At 29.1% G+C, this 23418-nt stretch overlaps 1 protein-coding gene across 2 annotated transcripts in view; it reads right to left on the reverse strand.

The window, feature by feature from the left end:
• The window catches only part of LOC112684621, a 73545-nt gene that overhangs the window by 16719 nt on the left and 33408 nt on the right, over positions 1 to 23418 (reverse strand). For both annotated transcript variants that reach the window (XM_025556234.1, XM_025556233.1), the window contains exon 5: positions 12107 to 15460. In XM_025556234.1, coding sequence (XP_025412019.1) covers positions 12107 to 15460 — 3354 coding nt within the window. The remainder of the gene's footprint in view (positions 1 to 12106; positions 15461 to 23418) is intronic.

Consider the following 23418-nt stretch of genomic DNA (forward strand, 5'->3'; position numbering starts at 1 on the left):
AGAATATCTAAAATAATTACTGATAACTATTATTATATTATACACACGTGAATTAAAACGCAAGCATTATTTCTCATTTATTTTCATTGGGATATTGTTAATTATGATAATCATCAGAGTAAAAATGTTTAAATGATACTTGTCAACGGATTTACGCAATACCAATAAAAATATTTTGGGTAGATAATATCACAACTGAATTTACATAATACATTTTATGTCATATGTTATATCTATGAAGGTATAACGCGTATATATAAGCAGTGGGATTTTGCGAAACGACTGTATAATGGAAACTTGGCTGAATGACATAGGATGTTCATACTGATAATATATCCAATCGTTTTGTATGCCATACACTAATGTAAGAGACAACGTTAAGGAAAAGTTTTTTTTTTTTTTTTAATCAATTGAATTTGCACAGTAAAAAACACAATTATAATAAATCAACGCGAACAAAATATGTTGAACGTCATCGCCAAATTGTCGTCATACGTTTTCTAATATGTATTTCCCCACGGCGACCGTATTATTTCCTATTCAAACGACGCTAATATACTCGGTGATGTGTTTCTATTTTCTTGTATACAATATCATGTCACGTTCAGACGTGTGTATGAAGTATCATCGTTTCCACGTGCAGACCGTACTACAACTATACTAATACGCCGTGAAGGTGAATAATTTTTTTTTTTACCGAGGACATAAAGCTAACGTATTTATTATACGCGCATACGAGAGCTCGTCACGGCAGTGGTCGAACGAGGAGGCCTCGCAACAACCCTAATCTTGACGGTGGGATATTGTCAATGTCATGTGGCCGATTCAATATCACCGTGATACCACTACCATTATACCATTATGCCACTACTGTAACGTTTGTATCGATACACAGTCTATGTCACACCACACAGTTGCAAACCGATGATGTGGGTTACAAGGTCGTCGGCCTCCGTGCCCGGGACAGTGAAACCGAAAATATTCGCTTCTCATTCGTGGCTTTCACTATTATATGCGCACATACAGATAAACGTAAACAGCACATAAACGCGCCGACGAGATTTATAGCCGAACGCGGCAGATTAAACGTTTTAAGAAGTCGAATCGCGCACGTCCGTTTTACTAATGTCATCTCACCGGTATATGTAAATATATGTACATGATGCGGTGTACGACGTGATTGACCGTCATACACACACACACACACACACACACACACACACACACACACACATACACACATACGCGCGCCCCTAAGTACATTATACGACTTTTCTCCTAGTCTTGATCGCCCGCCACGCACACGAACGACATTGATAGACAATTGCTGAAGGCGATATTCGATTTCCAGATGTCTGCGGTCTAAAAAAAATATGAGTGATATACGATGTTTCTGTTAAAATAAGTAAAATGTGTCAACATCAATAATAAAAAATGCACAGGCGTATTTTAAACTACAAAATTACAGTTTCATAAAGTATAAATATTATTTAACATACCAAATGTTTATTTCACAAAATATTAATTTGCTACATAATACTGACTTGAATGCGAACATGTATATAAATTATGACATAGTCAACAAAAAAATAATCAGCGATTTTTAAATGTTCGGTTATTAGTCGGGGGTGTACTCTCTACATCAAATGCATTTTGTATCTGTATATATATGCATATTGTTCTAAATATACAGATGGATTTTGTCACATTGTGTTCAAACAAACAGTTTATTTAATCTATGATAAATAATGATACATTTATAGTTCATAAACATCAAGCGAAAAATCTAATATAAAAATATAAAAATAAAATGAAACAGCCGAATAAAATTTAATTGCAAAGTTCATGTAGGTAACATGTTTAATATTAAAATATTATGTAGGATAATATACTATTTGTGAGAGTATAGATAAAAAACTTAATAAAAAATGTAATTATTTTTAAATGTTCAGTTTTGAAAATAATTTTTTTTGTATTTTATAATCTCAGACACATTTAATATAAAAAAAGATAATGATTACAATTATCATTATTTTTTTTTAAACTCATATATACATATAAAGTATGAATAGATGGAAAATGTTTGAATAATCTTGTGATGGTGCGTTAAACATAACTTATATGAAACTAATTTCTATGACAAATAAAGTATTATGTAAAGGTGAAAACATTAACTATTTGAGTAATTATTTAAAATCGTTTTGTAATTACTATTAAATTATGATCTATTGTAATTTAATACAAAAGCGCACGAAACCAATTGATTAACGATGCTTAGTGTATAATTAATAAACCAATTAAATTCATAGTAAATAATTTGTTACGTGTCGTAAGTATCAATTAGGTAATAAAATATTATGGTCTATTATGACTTCAATAACAAAAATTTATTAAATATTTAAATAAACAAGTAAGAACCATATGCATTAAAAAATAACTTAATTATTATTAAAAACTTTTTGTTTAATTGTCGATCTTAATAGTTTACTAAAAGCTCAAAAAAAAAAAAAAAAAAAAAAAAAAAAAAAAAAAAAAAAAAAAAAAAAAAAATAAAAAAAAATATTAAAAACTAGCAAAATCTTCTTCAACATAATTAATATTTTTTTTCTGAGGAGTACGTCCCAACACCCTACACATTATATAAAATATTAGATTTATATAGCATTTAAAAGTGCACAATTAGATAAAGAATTATTTCTTTAGGATAATGTTCTTGTTAATAGATAGTGATTCAATCTACATATTGATTTTATTAGATAAAAGATAAATGTTTATTAATGATATTTTGAAATTTTATAGTAAATTTAAGTACGTATTAATAAGATTGTAACTTTTTAAGTAATCGATAAGTTATACATAAAATGTTATCCTTGACCTTATTATTTACTACCTTAAATAATAAATTAATAACTATATAATGTTACAATGTAAATTTATATGTACAATATCGATTATTGAAGTAGTTTTTATTCCACTTAGCATAAAATAGATAAACTATGAAAATATAAATGATACAATACCATAAATATTCCCCTTGATGAATTAAACTGTTGTTGTTTTTATGAAAAAAAAAAAATGCTGATACAGATTAAGAACTATTAATAAATAAATTAATAGTATATATTTATTTAATAATCAATTAAATAATAAATAAATTAATAATAATTAATAACTATCAATAAAGCAATATAGTTTTTAAAACATTTATCAACTACAAAAATATTTGATAAGCATACACGGACATTTATATTTCAGATGGTAAGAATATACGTCATACATATTATATGCTATTAATACTTTTAATTAAAACTAGTATGTCAACATATTTATTGAATTGTCCATTAAAGAATATACCAGATATATTAAAAATTTCTTAAAGTGAGAAAAACTATACTTTATTCGTTACCCTAATAACAAAGTACGTTGTTTGTTGAAAAATAAAAACAAATGTTAAAATTGTTCTCATAGACGAGAACGGTTTAAGAAACTTTCGACTATTACACATAACTAATTAAAATTAAGTTTCGTTTTCAGTTTATATAAAACAGATACTAAAGGGATTGCAGTGCACAAATAATTTTAAAGTATTTGTCATTCCATAAACACAAAATCCATTTATTTCTACAGTATGGAGAAATAATTTATGTATATGATCTGTGTAACTACTACATGTATGCCATAATAAACGTATTACACATTGTTTTCTTAACTTATGCTTTTCAAAATTGACTGCAAATACCTATTCGACTATATGCATATGTATGACATATTTACTACTTTAAAATTTAAAAGTCCGATACAACATAACCATGGAATTTAAATTACTTTCTTTCTGAATTGTACCCATTTTGTGACGTTATATCCGTTTGCATCGTTTTGGGTATCGATTGTCATTCACACAAGGAAAACATACTAGTTTAGCCATGGAAATGACTAATGAGATAGCTTTTTTTAGGCTCTCTCAGATTTTGTAATCCTAACCACTTATTGCCATCGTTATATTTGTTTCACGCATTCGTTAACTCTATAAAGTTTTCGTACAGGTTTTTGAAATGTGTACGCCAATTTTATTTTGGAAATAATTTTTGTAATATAGTTAATGCATGAATAAGATAAACACAAAAAAAAAAAAAAAATTAACCATCTCTTTTTTTTATTTATTTATTTATTTTTTTTTCTATCTTTTAACTTTTAATCGATTGAACTTTTTGTCTCCAGGATTAATAACACGTTTGATATTTATTATTTGTTTACGAGTGTAGACAACACACATAATTTGGAATTTTTGTCGTACCTCTGCCTACACTTTTGATCGTGGGTTTATACAGACGATTATATTATACACAATTATTATTCAGCCAACCTTGCAGTGAAATACTCTATAAACATTGAAAAATGCATTTAAATACCTGTAGAACGTTTTCATGAACATATGTTTATATGTAAGTTTATGAATTGTTTTTTACGGTTTATAAAATATTTGTAACGAACGTCCAACACGATGTTATATTTGATATTGACAATAAAAATAATATTATACCTATAATTTAGATAAACAAATTTCACTATGAACAGATGTAGAATAAAACATCAAAGTATATACTGGTAGTTTCCTTTTTAATCAAGTACCTAGCTCGTCGTAGTAGTTTTGTTATATTTACAATTTTTTTAATCTAGAATTCAGATGAGCAAATTTAGTGAAATGGAAATGTCTTTAATCATTATGGGTTATGCATGATCAATTTAGATCATAATTTGTTTATTTAATAATTGTTCTTGAATATTGGAAGTAAAATAATCAAGCAATATTTAAAAAAAAAAAATAATTTTAAAATATTGTAGTAGAGTAGTAGAGTAGATACTTCTTTATCAAGAAGTATTTATTTTCAAATATAAAAGTCATTACATTGACAATGTATGCAAAAATGTAATTCAGTTACATTTAATGGGATGTATAATTTCAGAATATTCTTCGAAATATTGTCACTATTAGTTATAATTCGGATATACCGTCAATCAATTATAAATACCATATCTGTAAAATTATAAAACATTAAATTTCTTAATAATATTTAAACAAATAAGAAAATGATTTGAACTATATTATACATTATATTAAATATCTGTGGATTATATACTATTACATACACATATGCTCAGCGATCAATGAAAATGTGTGTGGGATGATCAGTTCAGGGTTATTTAATTAGTATCGTCGCCAACGTCGTTACATGAACGTTTAAATAATGTATTCAATTCATTCAATATTCTGAAAAAATCTTATATAAACATTTTTTGAGATGAACTTATAGTAAATTAATATATATATATATATATTTCGAATAAATTTTAAATTTATAAAATTTAATACGGAATTCAGACATTATAATGTTGAGATAAGTGGGAAGGTGTGAATTATTAGTATATTTTATATGTACTAAGTTATTCTATATAATATGTTAACGATTATTTGACTTCTAAAAACAAAACAATTACTTTCACCATACTAATTGGCCTCATAGTTATTTGGAGTTTTTAATACACTAAACAGCAATTGTTTCTAAAGATATACGTAGTTGTATAATTAACGTAAGTTTTTTAGACGCCAATAATAATTTATTGACAACCATTTTTTAATGGTTTTTGTTACAAATATATATAATATATACAAGAATTTATAATTGTACTACGAACGTCTGATTTTTTCTCTGTAAGTTACTGACCATGCGTTTACTGTAACAAGTTATCGCGACAAAATCAAGTGGTAAACTATGACGGCATCTTAAATCATCAAATTTTTTTTTGTCTGCCTTAAAAATCCACAGAGACTGATTGTATTGGTCTAAGTTTTAAATTTTTTGTGTTTTCCGAGTGCAATTATCAGAACCTTTTGAAGTTGTTAAAGGATTACGGCAGGGTAATACGCTGTTGCCTGTTTTGTTTAATTTAGTGTTAGAAAATATGATAAGGAGAATGCCACAGCGACAGATAATGGAAGTAAATGAAATTCATACTCTCCTGGCTTATGCGGACGATATAATCTTGGGCGACACGAAATAGGATATTGTAAACATTATGACTGACCTAATAAAAGTATGAAAATCCTTGGACTCGACAGTAAATCGGAAGAAAATCAAATAAATGTAATAACTAGAAGAATATGAAGTGTCGAAGACGAATTGGATATGGAAGTCGATGAAATATCCTTTCAATAAGTTCAAGATTTTAAATACCCCGGGGTCAACATAAATAATAGAAATGGCATGCAGAATGAAATTAAACTTCGCTTAAAAGCTGGAAATGGATGTTATTTTGCTATCACACCTGTTTAAATCAAAATTATTACCTAGGAAAACCAAAAAAAACATCATATACTACGTATCTTAGAACAGCTGTGATTTACGCATATTGTACCTGGACAATAATAATATAATATGAAAATTAACTAAATATCTTTGAAAGAAAGGTGTTAGGAAAATGTATTGTCCTGTTTCTAACCCTAATACCCAATTGTGAGAGAGAAGGTCACACTAAGAGTTGCAATCATAAAGAAAAGTATAATACAATTTGTAAAATGAGTAGTATTGAAGTGGGTAGGCCATGTCTGAAGAGCCAACAACAGTATTTTTAAGATGGTACCAGTTAACAAATCGAACAAGATGACGTAGTAGACCGAAGAAACGGTGATTAGATGTAATCAAAAGACATATGCAGGAGCTGAGACTAAATCGGAATGGAGACATGAACCATGCGTATAATAGAGAGGAGTGGAAGAATTTAGTTTTGACAATTAAGGGCCTAAATGGCCGTAATACTACTAAAAAAATTTTTTAAATTATTTTGATGCCAATTTGACTTCGACATGATTTTTAGGTGTGTTACCATAGACATAATTTACATTTTTTTATTGTTAACAATATCATTTTTTTTGTAATTTATTTAATATTGATTTGATTTAATAACTATTATAATTCATATTATTTTTTTTCGTTTCTTTTTTCCAGTTATTTCTTTTCTTTGGCTCTTTTTATGAGTTGTCAACTCGCTACACATGCCCCGTCTAATTTAGTATTTTACTGATCAAGAAAAATCGTATAGTTGGCTTAGTATAAAATTGCCACAAGTCATTATTAGTCATTATTAGTTATTATTTGGAATTTTTCTAATCCAGCACTATTTAATGGTCTACATGTTTTTTCTAGTTATTTTTATTACAAAACCCAATAATATTTTCTTTAATTTTCTGGACCACGTCTCACACGTATTCGTTTGTATAGGTCTTAAGTATGTAATATCAATATAGATATTTCTAGATACGTTTGAATAGTAATTTAGAGGTTAATAAATATTTTGTACCAAACAATTTTTGCCGAGACAGCTTTCAGTTTAATTTTAATTTTACTATGTATCATATATTATGATGAAATTAATCTAGAATTATTTAAATTGGTGGAAAAATATTTAAATTCATATTAAAATATCCAATTTGAAAAAATATTATGAATATGATCAGATATAGTACATGCGATTTGTGAACTTCAAATAAACTTATAATAATATTAAATGTAAACAGTTAACTTTGGTTCATCCTACTAAACATTGAGGCAAATTAAAATGTGCAATAACCAAATGTGTCGCTTACTATAATTCTAAGGAGAATTATCCAAATTATTTTTACGCAGGACTAGTATGAGACAGGAAGACGTATTGTTGTCATTTCAATTCAATTTGGCCATGGAAATGTGGTGAGATGTATTGGACCACCGAGAAATGGAATTAATGGGAAGATATATGACTAGAGGAATCTATGCCCGATGTTGAAGAAAACGTAAAAAGTAAATCACCTTTATTTAGTGACAATATGGTGTTGTCAAGAAATACGACTTATGAAGAGTAATCCTCACGTTTTAGAAGACTTTTAGAGTTTGTGAGTAAACACAAACGAAAACAATATGCACAATGACGTATATGATCACGTAAAAATTAATACTAAATTATCAAGCGTCATTTAGATATATATCTGTGTCATCACTTTTTAGTCATATTACTAAATCTTATAAAATCTTATGAAATCTTTAATCAGCCGTGTTCAAGAGAGTTATTGCGATACAACGATTTATTTTGGAATCATCGAATAACAAAACATTACATCACTGTTTTTTTTTTAAAAAACAAAGAATAGAAAAATGTTCATAAGACCATAAATTTAAAAGAAGATAAATATAAAATATGTCATTGACGAGTTTTGTGATTTTTTAAAAATTAAATACAGCTAACACCCGATAACAAATATAAAATCATTCGAAACGATACACAACACGCAATACTTCATATGCTTCAAACAGTTCGAAACTTTTTAATAAATTACTAGCATCAGGTTTTTAATTATACAAGTGATAAGAATGAGATATAGTTGCGTGTTATGGTTAAATATTATCAACTTTTTAATTGTTAAGAATTGTTAAATGTTAATAAATTAGTAAATGTTAAAATAAATTCAATAAATTAGCCATCAGTTTATTAGTGTTAAAATAAATAAATAAGTACTATACAACTCACGATAATATACGTTTTTATCTTAAATAAAAACCCACTCACTGTTATATTAACTTTGGTTTTAATTTGAGTAAATATACTCGTATTTTCCTTTAAATTGTAATTAATTATTTCTCAAATATAGTAATAATAAGTAATTATTATATCCTATAGATATGAATTATTTAACATACATTTCTTCATAACATTTTGAGGGATAATTTTTAAATTTAAATCATGCTTAATATAAGGTTTAGATTAAATAGAAATATAGTTTTTAACCAAACAATTGTATGGATATACAATGAGTTGGTAGGTACTTATACATTTTCCAAAAATTTTAATAATTTACTGAATTTTTAAGTTATTTAATATATTAAATATTACAAATTAACAATTATAAGGAATTGAATAAGTCCATTGATATGTACAAACGCTCACTTTAATTGCCGCATGGGTACATATAAATTTTATCTTTCATTTTATTAGAGCTTGACAGTAACTATGATCTTAATATTCTCTACAACAAATGTACAATAAAAATCTCTTATATAATTCTTTAGTTATATAATACCTAATTAATACCTAAATTAGTAGTCGAAAAAAACGTTGGGAATTTTTGGTTTAAAGGTTGGTGATCAAACTGTGAATATTCATTATATAAATAAAAATAATTCAATGTGTGCTACCACTGTGTATGTGAATATTATTATAATTCTTAAAATTAATAATATGTATAAAATAGAAGTTTTTAAAGTTAATTTATACTTAATTGCTTATTAAGTATAAATACATAATACTCGTAAATATAGTTAATAATACTTAGTATTAAATAAAATTATTTATTTAATGAAATACGGGTTTATAAAACGTCATACTTTGAAATATAAATGGTTTTAAAAGGATCTTTTTATTTTAGCGAGTAAAAAATATACAAAAACATTATTAATGGGTTTTCATTAGGTAATATGTAAGTAATAGGGCCATAAACTAGTAAGGAAGCCCCACGAGAAAAAATAAAAAAAATGACGTTATAACGAAACAAAAAGAGGACACTCATACTCGTTTATAAAAAAAGGGCTACGAGTGAGTGCATGTATTTACACCTGCAGGCATACACACACCCACGCAACTGTTGACTTATGCTGTACACAATGCAAACACTCATAAACATCTGGTAATATCATCAATATAATGTCGATATTCAAAATGTTTGATAAGTAGAAAAAAATTTTCAATACTGAGTAGATAATATAATAATAATAATAATAATAATAATAATAATAATAATAAAGGGAATCCATACAAGTGCGAACGGTCCTAAGAGCCAGAACTCGATAGAGTTCAAATATGAAAAACATTCTAATAATAAATTACACCTATGTTCTCAAATACGAAAATCGATAATACATATATTTCAAGTCTAAAGTTTTGTTTAAAAATACACGAGACAAATATTCGAAAGACGTATGAACATTAAAAAATGATTTTACATCAATTTTTTACAAGCGAAATTAATTGTATTTTACAAATATTTTTCAAAAATATTTAATTTAATTTTTAGTTTAAATTTAAGTTAAAAAAATTATAATTACGAATCAGAAGAACCTTAAAATGTATTTTCTATTGATGAAATTATGCTACATCTAAACATATTTTGTGATAAAACTTTTTATTGTTAAGTATTATTATTTAGAATTAAGGACACGTTTTCTATAAAGATGAAAATATAAAAAACATAAACATTTTTTATTCAGAATTATTAAACATAATAGCTCTAATTCACGGGTAGTGTACTGTAGTGCGATCTTTTCAATGTAACATGATGAATATTCAATATTGTAAATCATCTGTTGTTTGGCAAAATAATAGAGCTGATAAAATAAAATATTAATTTTATCAAAAGTGAACAATATAATATACATTCATTAGCAAGTTCTAAAAAAATATTTTGTACATGTTACATTTTTGTTATCACAATATTTTACATCGTTAATATGAATTAAGGTCCAACCGGTGTGCAGTGCAGTGTGTCATAAATTTTTAAGCAGTCCATAAAAACAATTCAATTGGATTTAAAATCAACAGTTTATGTTTGTTTTCAGAATATAATTTCAATCTAGCAGTTATTTTTTATAAGCTCTTAATTTAAATTTCTTTCCTGAAATCGATTTTATTTTCAAATAGTTTATAGAGATAAACATGTATATTACCCTTTAGTTTTAAAACATATAAGCATATAGATATTTTCCAGTCAATAAAACTAAATAAATACATTTAAAATAATTTACATATTTCCTTTCTAACAGCAATAGTCGTGATATCTACAGACTAAACACTTATTTTGTTTACGTCACTTAAAATTGTTTATCAGTCGTTTTACCTGCAATAGTTCTGTATATCACATCACTTCCTGAACGATGACACCACTCTATATCTTAGTAAATATCAATACTTTTTTACGATTGTATTTTTTTTTTAGTGAGGGGAGATATAGACCAACGATAAAATAATAAGTGTAGTAAAAGAAACAATATCTGCCTTGCTCATAAGTCACGCGTTATTCTATATAACACGCTTTGAGAATTATTCGTTGAAAAATTATTTAGCTGAAATATTCAAAAGAAAATCGTGAGAGATATTTTAGTGTTGGAAATATTATTAAAGTACAGTTAGAGGCGTATTGCTAATTAAGTAGAGGTATGATCGTTATTCTAGTGTCAATAACTATGGTGTATAAAAAATACCATGCTTAAACATAATGGTTAAGAGCGAGTATGTTTGTATTATTGTAACTTGAACGATATTTTTTATTTCTATTGTACGATTATTGTTTTAGAAATTTTATTCTCTTAATAAAGCTATGAATAGGACGACATTTTTTTTTCAATAAAAAAATCATATGATTATCTAATTTAATTTACAGTTCGTATGGTGTGTTATATGATACTACGATTGAGTACGTTACATCGGTATATGATACACTGACTTTTATAATTACACGATATTTATCTTTTAATATAATATATAACATATTATTATCGGTGTGGATTGTGCTAACTCTAAATGAAACAACATAACCATAATAGTTGTTTCTTTTGCATACAATACTCAACACCGACCTTTCGCACAGGTTAAAGGGAATAGTGGAAGTTATTGTTTCAAAACGCAGTTTCATTGTGTTTAACTTAACCGTCTTTGCCGAGATGGTATGAATAAAGAGAGACATTCCATCTGCTACGAGTACCTACTGTAATTGACCGCCAACACTAGAACCCCGAGCTCACCAACCATAATGTACTTTTATTTATCTTCAACCGGCTGTGCAACGGACTATTACCATGTTTCGGTCAAACGATGATGAGGTCACGTACATGTTCTGATGTGCTCTGTAAACTGTGGCGGAACGAGTTGCTTCGGTTGCAATTGAATTAATGCAATATGGTAGTATAATACATATACTACTGAACGCGAATCGAAAATACCACTCTATGTGGATTGTATATTTCTTACTCGACCAAGCCGGAGTATAACGCCTAAACTATATTAATAATGGAAATACAAGACTTACCGGTTAACGGCGACTGGAAATTGTAGTTGGTCGACGACAATGATGGTGATGTTGACATGGATGGTGCTTGTCCCGGATGCTGCGCCATTCTCCTGCGGTTGTATTCTCTACGTGGCGGCGTTGATACATTTTTATATCCTGGTGGTCTGTACCTAGCTGACTTCACATTAAATTGATGTACACTATGTGCTTTATATATTCCAGTTAAAGGACTTGGAGTCGGCACCGGGGTAGTGGGAAGCCTGGGTAACGAATTGGTATTTGATGAAGTTATAGCTTGTTGGAGACTTCTAGGCAACGTGGTGGATTTAGAGCCATTTGTCGGTCCACCGTCATCACTATCACCACCAGAGTCTCCACTATCAGGAACGCTCCCATGTCTCCTACCATTCCTCCAAATACGGTCTTCGACGCTTCCTCCTATACTTCCACATGAACGAACTCGGTCCAATTGTTCACGACTGCTGTTGGCACTTTTTATTAACAAATCACCGGCAGAACGTCTCTTAGCAGCGAGCGTTACACAACTCTCTCCACTCGATGTTAATCGGGTCCGTGAGTCTGACATCATTAATGTCGACTCGAAACTACCTCTCCAGCTGAATCGTTCGTTGTCACTGGCCTCTTGTCGTGTTTCTTCTAAAAGCGGATCGTGTGACTTAGACCTAGGAAGAGGGCTATTAAATTGTTCTTCTCCTTCGTCTTCTTCCTCCGTTGTGGTCGAAATTATCGAAGGTTTGTGATGATGAGATCGTCTGTGATACCTAGAAGCTCGTGGCGTACCAGGGTTCTCGGAGACTGCGTGCATCAATGCAACGAGCCGACTTCCGATATGTGTCATGACTTTGGTGACAAGTGGGGGGGAATTTCTAGACGCAGAGGAATCGGAACTAGGCACATCTATTCTTCTTAATGAAGCCATGAGTTTTTGATAGACGAACGCAGTATCTCTATTTTCGTCTTGTAATCTAGATCCAGTTTCTAAATCAGAACTCGTATAGTCTGATGAATCATAAGAATCGCTCCACGTGTCTTCGCTACTTAAATATTCAACAATTTCTTTAACCTGTTCATCTCTAATACCAGGCACAGTTTTCATTAATCTAGTTAATTCAGATTCAAATTTTACCAGCTGTGGTGGTTTGCTCTTTTCTCCGGGTACTTCTGGTTTTGGTTGGTTTGCGAGCATTGTTTTAAAAAAGGCCCTCATTTTAGACATCATCAAATTGGTTTCTTCGTCAGAACTCCAATTATTAAAGCTGTCGGTTCTTGTTAAATTTTCACTACTATTTGGTTTTTGATTATTTTCTGTCACCGGAACTGTTAATATTTCTTCCGTTACAATAATATTTTCTGTTATATTATCCAATTTATCATCTACAGTACTAGGACTTTCCACATTTTCTTCAGTTTCTAATGCTTCCAAAGTCGGAGCAGTTACAACGGATCTCTTCTTCTTTTTTCCTCTTTTGACAGTATCAAACTGACCGTCACTTTTTTCAAACAATACAGACTCGTCATTTGAATCTGAACTTGTTGATGAGTCTTCGTGGTCTAATTGGATTTCAACTTGTTGTTCAGATTCTGTAAGATTGTCCAATGAAGAATGTTGACGTCCTGTTCCCCTAGCTCTGACTAATCGTTTACGCCTTTGCTCAGGACTGTGTTCTGGGCTGTCACTTCCAACACTACCGTCAGAATCCGGACGATCAAAGCCCATGAATTCACTTAAGAAATATCGTTCTAGTCTAGAACCAGCAACATCTGAGACTATTTGTTGTGGTTCGATGCTATCTAGAGATTCTAGACCTTCACTTATAATGGAACTTGTTTCAGAATTCGCATCTGTATTCCTACTAGTATCAAGATCTTTATCACCACAAAGGCCAAAGAAAAAATATTTTTCTAATTCGGTCTGGTTGTTCCGGTCAGACTCTACTTCACTTTCCTCGCAACTTTCTTCAACAATGGTGTGCAATGTAAAATCCAAAGCAGATCTTCTGTACTCAGGTTCTTCCTCAAACGACATTTCTTCGCCTTCAGATGACTCATTTTTGAAATCATCCCTATCCAAGTCTTCAACCCAAGAATCATCATCGGCTAACCCTTCTTCCAGCGCAATTACAGCCGACAATGTATCACCACCCGTTACGACTTTCACTTCGCTGTCATCAACCGGTTCTGACGTGTCAAGCGTGAGTTTAAATCCTTTATCTTCGACGACAACGGGTATTATTTTGGTCGTGTCGGTGGTGATCACGTTTACGGACGGTTTATCGTCTTGAGTGATCATTATCAAGCTGGTAAACTTGCCACTCAAGTTTGCGGCGTTGGCGACAGCGGAGGATTCGTCGACGGATATCTGTTCCATGGATTCGGTGCCGGAAAACTCGTCAGACGCACTGCTGTTGCCGGTGGCACACTTGACCGCGGCCGCCGAGTTCAGAATGCTGGATAACTTTACGTTGCACCCGTCGTCTTCGTCTTCATCGTCGTCGTCCTCGTCGTCCGGACTGTCGTTTACGTCGTACGACATGGCGATGTGCTGCGCGTCCGAATCGTCGGAGTCGTCGGACGGAGACGAAGACGACGAGTAATATCCGATCTCGCCGTCGCGATCATCGTCGCCACACGCGACGGAAGGCGATTTCGCGTCGAGGGCGGCCGCGCGGGTCGAGTACATGGTGAGTACAGCACCCTCGTCGACAGCCGCCGCGGGAGGTTCCGGCATCTCCACAACAATACAACCGGCGCCTTTGTTGCCGTTCACATGTTCGGCGGTCGCAGCGGTCGCAGCGCCCTCCCTGTCGCGGAAGTACTCGGTCAAAACGTTGGCGAACGCGGTGGTGAGCGTGCTGGGCGCGCGCTCCGGCGGTATCACGATCGGCACTGGCACGAACACGGGGAACGGCAACACGACCGGAACGAACGTTGTTGTGCGCGCGTCGGTCTCGCTCGGTTTACTAGCACTGCCACCGTCACCGCAGCCGGTTAGCCGGTCGTCGTCGGCGGCACCAATACTACCGGTACCTGCGCCACCTGCCGCCTGAAGTCGCTGCTGTGTTTGTTGCTGTTGCTGTTGTTGTTGTTGTTGCTGTGTCGGTTGCGGCTGGCCGTTATCGTCGTCTAGTCCGGCCATAAAATAGTCCCAATCGCAATCGTCTTCGGCCGACAGGCTGGACGATGTTTGCCGGCCGCCACCACCGCCGCCGTCATCCGACGACCAGTCGGTTCCGTTCAGGAACACTAACCGATAGTCATCCTTGGTACGGCTGCTGACGGTGCTCGAGCAAATGTCTTCATATAGGAAAGGGTCCCGCCGAAGAAAACGCCGACTCCGTGGTGGCGTGACCCCTGCAACAACGACAAAAATATAAAGCAATGAGAAATCATTTATTATTAAGAAACCGTTTTGTAAGCTTATTTTACAATCGACAACAATTATTGTACTATATAGCATTTAAACATCAGATTACAAAATGTCAACTCATATGATTTATTTTTAATTTTTTTAAATCAAATCTTTTAATCCGTTTTATTTACACGAAATGCATAAGAAATATTTAAAGACAAACTTATATTACACATTTTATTACTATTACGTTAGAATCTGTCAAATATTTTTTACTATACTCAATCATCTAATTAAACATCTATACGATCCTGTAATAAAAACTAAATATATTACTACCGGTGTTTTATATGGAATTATAAAAACATCATGTAAAATTAAAAAAAGTAAAAAAAATATTGAAGCATAAACCTAATAATTACACACGTTAATATAATATTGAGTAGGTGGCAAAAAAAAAAAATGTTACATTGTTTAGCTAATTACATCATAATTTAAATTTCAAGTTATAAAAAATATGTATATGCTTTTAAGACAAAATGTTTATAATTAATATTGTTGGTCAGGAGATTTTGTTCTTTATTATTTTGAAAAGGGTAATTACTTTTTCACTCTATTAGTTTATGTGAAAGGCTTCAAATTTAATTATATTTTAACCAATACTAAATATTGTAAAAATCTACATGGTCAAACGACTTTCGATTTTTTTTAAATATAAAACCCGTTTAATGTGAAATAGTGAAAGAAGTCACAGGGTGAAATTGTTATGTTTTGAAGACCTCAGGGCCTATATTTGTCTTTGATATTTTTAATATTTAATCGTTGTGAAACTTGAAATACATCATTAGTTTTTAGCCGATAAGCAAATATTAAAAAAAATTTCAAACAAATTTCAAATGTATTTAATTTACTTTAAATATATATTTTAATACAAGTACACAATACTAGTTAAAAGTAAAATCTAAAAATGTAATTTAATGTTATACAATATATTAAAATTGGCTTAAAACAAAGTTAAGGAGAAGTTTTAAATAATTTTCCGTTTATGAATAGTTAAAACACAAAAATTTTTTATTTAATGAATTATTATTTTCATATTAAAATAATAGTCATTACAGTTGGGTAATACAAATAAATAATACAATCATTACGTCTCCTTATAGTCCTAGGGCTGTGCTTGAGGAGAGAGTAACTAAATACAAACAATTAGATCATTAGTGACTATAGAATCATTTTGTTTATATATAATAGTATTAATAAAATTGATAATAAATAAGAAAAAAAATAAATGATAAGAAAAAAAGAAAAAATGTATAATAAAAAAAAAAAATTAATATTTACATTACGTGATAACCAATAACTAAGGTAGTATACAAACACGTAACGTAAAAATATTTATAGTAAGAAAATAGTATTAATATGTTTTTAATCATTTTAAAATTTTTGAAATTATAAGTGTTAATATTATATTTAATGAGAAATTGAATGAATCTATAACTAGGGATTTGTTTCCCTGTATTTATTTCATCTTATTTGTGAAAATGTTATAATATAATTACAAAGAAATATTAATTCAATTTCGATGTTAACTAGTTGTTCATAAAAAAAATTTACCATGTGATTGTAATTGATGTATTTTAAAAATCTAAGAACATAATATGCATATTATATTACATCAAAGACCACACAAGCACAACGTTATTATATTCTTTGGTTTTGGCTTACAATAGTTACGGAATCATATGACATCGATCATAGACCGGAAATCGGAGAATAGACACCATTTGGCGGCATAATGAATTTTTAAAAATGAAACGTTAAAAAAAAAAAATTTGTACAAACACAATTGATACGTTACCAAAGAAAAGTACTCACATTAGGGGAGGTGCGCAGTGGGACGGAACTCCCTTATTTATTTTTTACGTATCCGAACTATATTTGTTTATTGGGATGGGGGGACGTGACAATCTAGTACTCAACATTTTTTTTTTTATTAAAATATGAAGTTAAATTACTGTAACGTATAATTAATTTTATTATTTTTATTACTTTTTTACTTTTATTATCTTTCATTATTTTTTATGGTTGTTTAAATCATATTGTATGGTCTTATATATTTTTTTATATTTTGTTTATATGATACCACCATAAACCTCATACATATGTGGTCTGTGTATACTATAAATATATGCAGCTGAAATGTAGTATTCAAAATTCAGGTAATACTTGATTTTTCCCAATTTGAACACTAAGAGTATATATGAAGACAGTACAAAATCTAGGGGGGGAGGCGATCCGGGACCCATGCCCCGTGTGCTAATCATAGAGGGACGCAAATTTCAAATTTTAAACTCATCATTTTTATTACATTTTAATTTTTTTTTTTTAAACAAATTGAATCTTTTGTATTGAATTACGCAAGTATTTCAAATCAAATAGTTTTAATTCATAATAGTCACACAGGTAAAGGTTAAGATATCTGTCATTTTATGTCATATTATACTTATTTACTTATTACTAATTTAATAATAAATTTACTTTTAATTTTATAATTTTGATAAAAATAGCCAAAAACATAACCGGGCCACTCTACAATTAATATAAACCAATTTTGTATACTTGTATTGGTTAGTCATAGACGAACTAATTGGACAACGATAAGTTGATAACAAAGCATTGCGTATTCATATGTGTATTTTCTGCTATTTAAAACAAATATATACTATTTTTAACAGTTGTACTTATTTATTATAATAGTGTTTATAAGCGTTTAACGTCACTTCACTGTTCACTGGATAGTATCTAATGAATGTGTGTGATAATGTGAAAAGGGAATGTTCATATTTAATTAAATATTTATTTATATTTATTTAATATATGTTTATTTTTCACACGAAATGCAAAATGAATTTTTAGAAATTATTGCAAATTAAGTTAGAAATACAATTTTATCAAAAATTAAAAGCGCTACATATTATTCATTATTATTTGATTGCACGCCAGATATCTCACATGAAGAGCAAATGTCTTAAGTTAATCGTTATTTTGTTGTAAATGAAAATGGATGTGAAATAGTGGAAAGTTTTCTAGGTTTTTTACAAGTTTTTCAAAAAACTGGCGAGGTAATAACAGAAGATATTTTGAGAAGCTTGTCTAATCATAATATTGATTTATCCTACTATCGCAGTCAATCATATGACAATGGAGGTAATATAGCTGGGAAATAGAAAGATGTTCAAACTAGTATCAGTTCTATTAACTCTTTGGCTAGGTTTATTCCTTGTACGGCATACAGTCTAAACATAGTAGGCTTATATGCCGCTAAATATTCATCAGAATTAGAAAAATTCTTTGGTATTGTTCAAAAATTGTTCAATTCTTTCTCTAGATGGGATATTCTAAAAGAACATCTTAAATTTTCATTGAAAGATTACAGTATGATATCAGATGGTCCACAAAGGAACGCGCTGTTAAATCATTATATTTGCAGTTAGCCCAAGTTATTCATGTTTGTAAGTTACTTAAAAATAGTAATTTATGTGAAGAAGCAAGTGTTGAATTAAATGTTTTGTTAAAAAGGATAACAAATTTTAATTTTATATGTATGTTAATGATATGAAATAAAATATTAATTGCAATTTATAGAGTGGATGTGATTTTACAAAAACAGAACATTACAATAGATACAGCGACTTAACATTTAAAAGGTCTGAAACATTTTATTGAGAAATTTAGGGAAGAAGGTATTGAAGAAGCACTTGATGAATCAAAACAAAAATAAACTGAGCTATAAATAAAATCGATATTTCCATCGATTCGAGTTAGAAAAAAGAAAAAAATATCTGGTAAATTAGCGGAGGACGAATCATCAACATTATCCGAAGAAAATAAATTTAAAATTTTAATGAAAAAGGTCTGTGATAGAATCTTGAACGGTTTAAAAGAAAGATTTGACTCCATTGATGAAGATGTAAATTTTTCTTTTTTAGATGAAAAGTTTTTATTTAGTATGCCAACAATTCAACTAAAAAAAAAACATGTTATGGACTTTTGTATAAAATATGAAAAAGATAATGACACAAATGAATTAATTTTAGAATTGGATAGCTTTACTCAACATGTGATTCAATTGGATAGTAAATTAATAAATACTCGTTCACATGAAATTTTAAATTTTATTCTTAAAAATGGTCTTCAAGATGCTTATCCCAACATATTTACAACCTATCAAATATTTTTGACATTGCCCGTAACATCGACATTTTATGAACGTAATTTTAATAAACTGAAACTAATTAAATCATATTTAAGATCAACTACAAAATAAACAAGGTTAAATTCCCTGTCAATGATATCCATTGAGCACGAAGTTGCTAAATTCATAAATTATGAAGATATCATTAACAAATTCGCGTCAAAAAGATCAAGAAAAGTTAATATTTAATAGAAACAAGAAAATTATTATTTTACTCTTTAGATTCTAATGCATCATTAAATTATGATACAGGTTAAAATATAGGTTCTAAATTATTTGTTTTTTATTGAAAATAAATATTATCATAATACATACATATTAAATATATGCATAATTTCTTTATTGATTATGTAAATATTTAAAATTTAAATCGCCCATAATAACCCGTATTCTGATACACTTTAGGACATATGCATTTTTTATTGGTAATTTTTAGGAGCGCTAATATTATGTTGTGCCCCGGGTTACATAATTTGTAGATATGGTACTGTATGAAGATGATTTAGGTGAAAGGTTAATTATAAGATCCAATCGAATATTATTTAAGTATCTACTCGTATGTTACCTACATTGTTTAAAATTTGTTTAATTATAGACTTCTATGAAAAACAAATTATTAGTCCTTAATTTGGTTTTTCTGTATATTTTTTATTAGTGCCTATATGAAAATGTGTTTCTCTTTATTCAAAATAGTTCACCATTTTTAGTGAAAATTTAAATACTTAGTAGATTGTCTTGGTTAGTTGTGTTATTTAATGAATTGTTTGTATAATGTAAACAACTATATAAATTATATAATTCTTAACTATACATACTTATTATCTATGAAATTTTTAAAGGTTGGTAGACTAATGGGTAAACATGATAAGTTGGTACGTAGTTATTATAAATTCATGTTTTTTTATACAATGTTTGTTCAATAAACACGAGAATAAGAAATATTAGAATGCGTAAATTCCTAAAATGTATAATTTATATAATTAAATTTTAAACAAAAATGGATCATCCCAACAGTAACCAAATAATAGAAGTAATAATTATAATTACCAATTAGATTATCTAGTGTAAAATAGTGTAAAATAGTTAAAAACGAACCCTGAATAATTATGGAAGGGTACATTATCAATAAATGTGATAACTAAAATGGTTTATTCATTTTCTATTGATCACGAAAATTTTTTTTATTGATTTATCCTTGTCATTTTAAGTAAATAAAAAACTAATAAATGTCTTTGTTATTTTCTTATAATAATTGAAAACAAGATAATTCCACAAAAGAATAATAAATCAAGACGAAATTAATATTTTGTTTACCAAGGGAAATACAGTTGTAATAGAACAAAAGTTAAGTATAAATGATTTGTACAATAGATATAGTTGGACGTTTATTGAAGGTTTTTATGTATATTGTATACACGCAAATAATAACCTATATCACAATAACTTTTTAAATGCTTACATATATATATATATATATGCGAGATAAAGTTATAATAATAAAATAATAAAATATATTAAAAAAAAAACGAATTCATTATTATAAAACCAATTAGTTGTCCTCAAAAAAAAAAAAAAAAATGTATTTATAAAGAATAAATGTATTGTAATTTATACACTGAGGGATATTTTTTTCAAATTGAACCAGACGAGTTCAATGGAAAATTTATGTGTATTAATGTATATCAGGGGCGGCCAAATGGTCGATCGCGGATGATTTCAGAGTCGATCATATTAGAATTTATTTTTAGGCCACAAGCACGAAAATTAATCGTGGTGGTTATGAACAAATTGTCGATAGTATTTATCTGTATAGTTTTTATCTTTTATTCTGACTTATAAAAAAATTTTCCAAAAAAGTCGATCTTCAAAGGTGAAGTATATTTTTAGTAGCCGAAAAAAGTTTGGTCGCCTCTGATGTATATCATTTGTATTTATACACCTTTTAATCACATAGATATTTGTATTTTTCTGTATACCTCGTATTAATTTAATTAAATTTATCAATTAAAAAAAATCACAGTGATGTGAGAGTTCATCAATAGTAAAATATTGTTGTAATATCTATCATCCAAATAGTGTTATAATGATGTATATTATATTATTATATCTTATTTAAAATGAATATTCAGAAACTGATAACATTTTTATTATATCCATTAACTACATTAAAGTTTGTTTTCACTACTATTGTTTTCAATATGAATGAATATATAAAATCTAGCAAGTAATAACATAAAATGTTACATAATTTAAAATCTTAATTTATAATTAAGTGTAGGTATAATAATAATAATACTTCAAAATGAAAGTTTTAATAAAATCTAAATTAAATATGTACTTAGGAAAAAAGATTTAATTCATGTAACGTGAAGATTTCTAGAGATAGTATAGAATTATCAATAGAAGTATCCAGATATTCTGCACAAGATAATAAATTAGTACCTACATATGAAAAACCATTATTTTTAGTTGGTACGAAAGTTGAAAAGGGTGGGGATCATAACTATCAGAATTTTGAATGTTTGAAGGTCATATAATATGTGTACAAATAGCTCCGACGTAGGTACCTATGATTATGACTTAGGAAAATTAACTAAATACGATTTTTTAACATAATCGTCGTCATTAAAAAGAGTGATTATCGAGGAGTATGAATAAATATTTCAACATTAAATTTATGAATATTTTATAATTTAAATCAATAATGAGATATTTTACCAAATTAAATGTGAAAATAATAATTTTTAATTTGATTATTAAAAGTGATTTTTGATATTAAGCATAATTGTTAACGTAATATTATGGAAATTATTGAAATTCTTATCAATATATGAATATTACTCGTACAATAACACATTTAAAAATTGCATACATCAAAGTAACGTTGCTTAACGTTTTAATTTTTTTTTTTATCATTTTAAGTTTTAATAATTTAAATTTAAATAGATTCATACAAAAAATATTTTAACATAATGACAACAGCGACGAACAACAAAATGTAATCGCTGCGTACTACAACAAAGTAGGTACTAGATGTGAAAAAATATATTAATTTTGGATACGTTATACATCAGTTTCATCGTGGAAGATGATTTTAAATGTAACGAACAATAATATTTCATGGGACAACATTACTGATTCCGATGTTAAATAACAATATTTTGGATTACAATAAGGAGTCCGAGTACTCATACATTACAGACATAAATACAATACACGAAAGACTTGGCAACCCTGGGTGTGACAAATGAATGCATAACAATGGCAATAGGCCGGTAAACACAATGGATGTATTGCCGAAAGAGGTGGCTGCAAGGTTAACCACCTCACACTATGATGGTCGAGAGTATGTGGGAAAGAGGATAGGAAAACTAGCGCACAAAGAATATTATTTTTTTGTGGTTATACTTCTCAATATACAATAATGCATGTTTGACTACGTATCATAAATAAATCGGGCGCAACAGTCAATAAATGAGTACTGTTATATTGATAATTTTCAATTTATGGCAATCAGAAAATATACTAACGCATAACATACATGAAGTTACAATGTTTATATTATGTTATAATATAAACATAACAACTGAAGTGATAAAATGACAAATTTATTTAAATTTTCTTAATTTAATAATTATATTTCATTAATATAACGAATTTAATAAATTAGACTTATGTAGTTTGTGCCAAAAGCGATAAAAAAAA

Source organism: Sipha flava, unplaced genomic scaffold (assembly GCF_003268045.1).
Source record: "Sipha flava isolate LNK unplaced genomic scaffold, YSA_version1 252_pilon_pilon, whole genome shotgun sequence".
NCBI classification, from domain to species: Eukaryota; Metazoa; Arthropoda; class Insecta; order Hemiptera; family Aphididae; genus Sipha; species Sipha flava.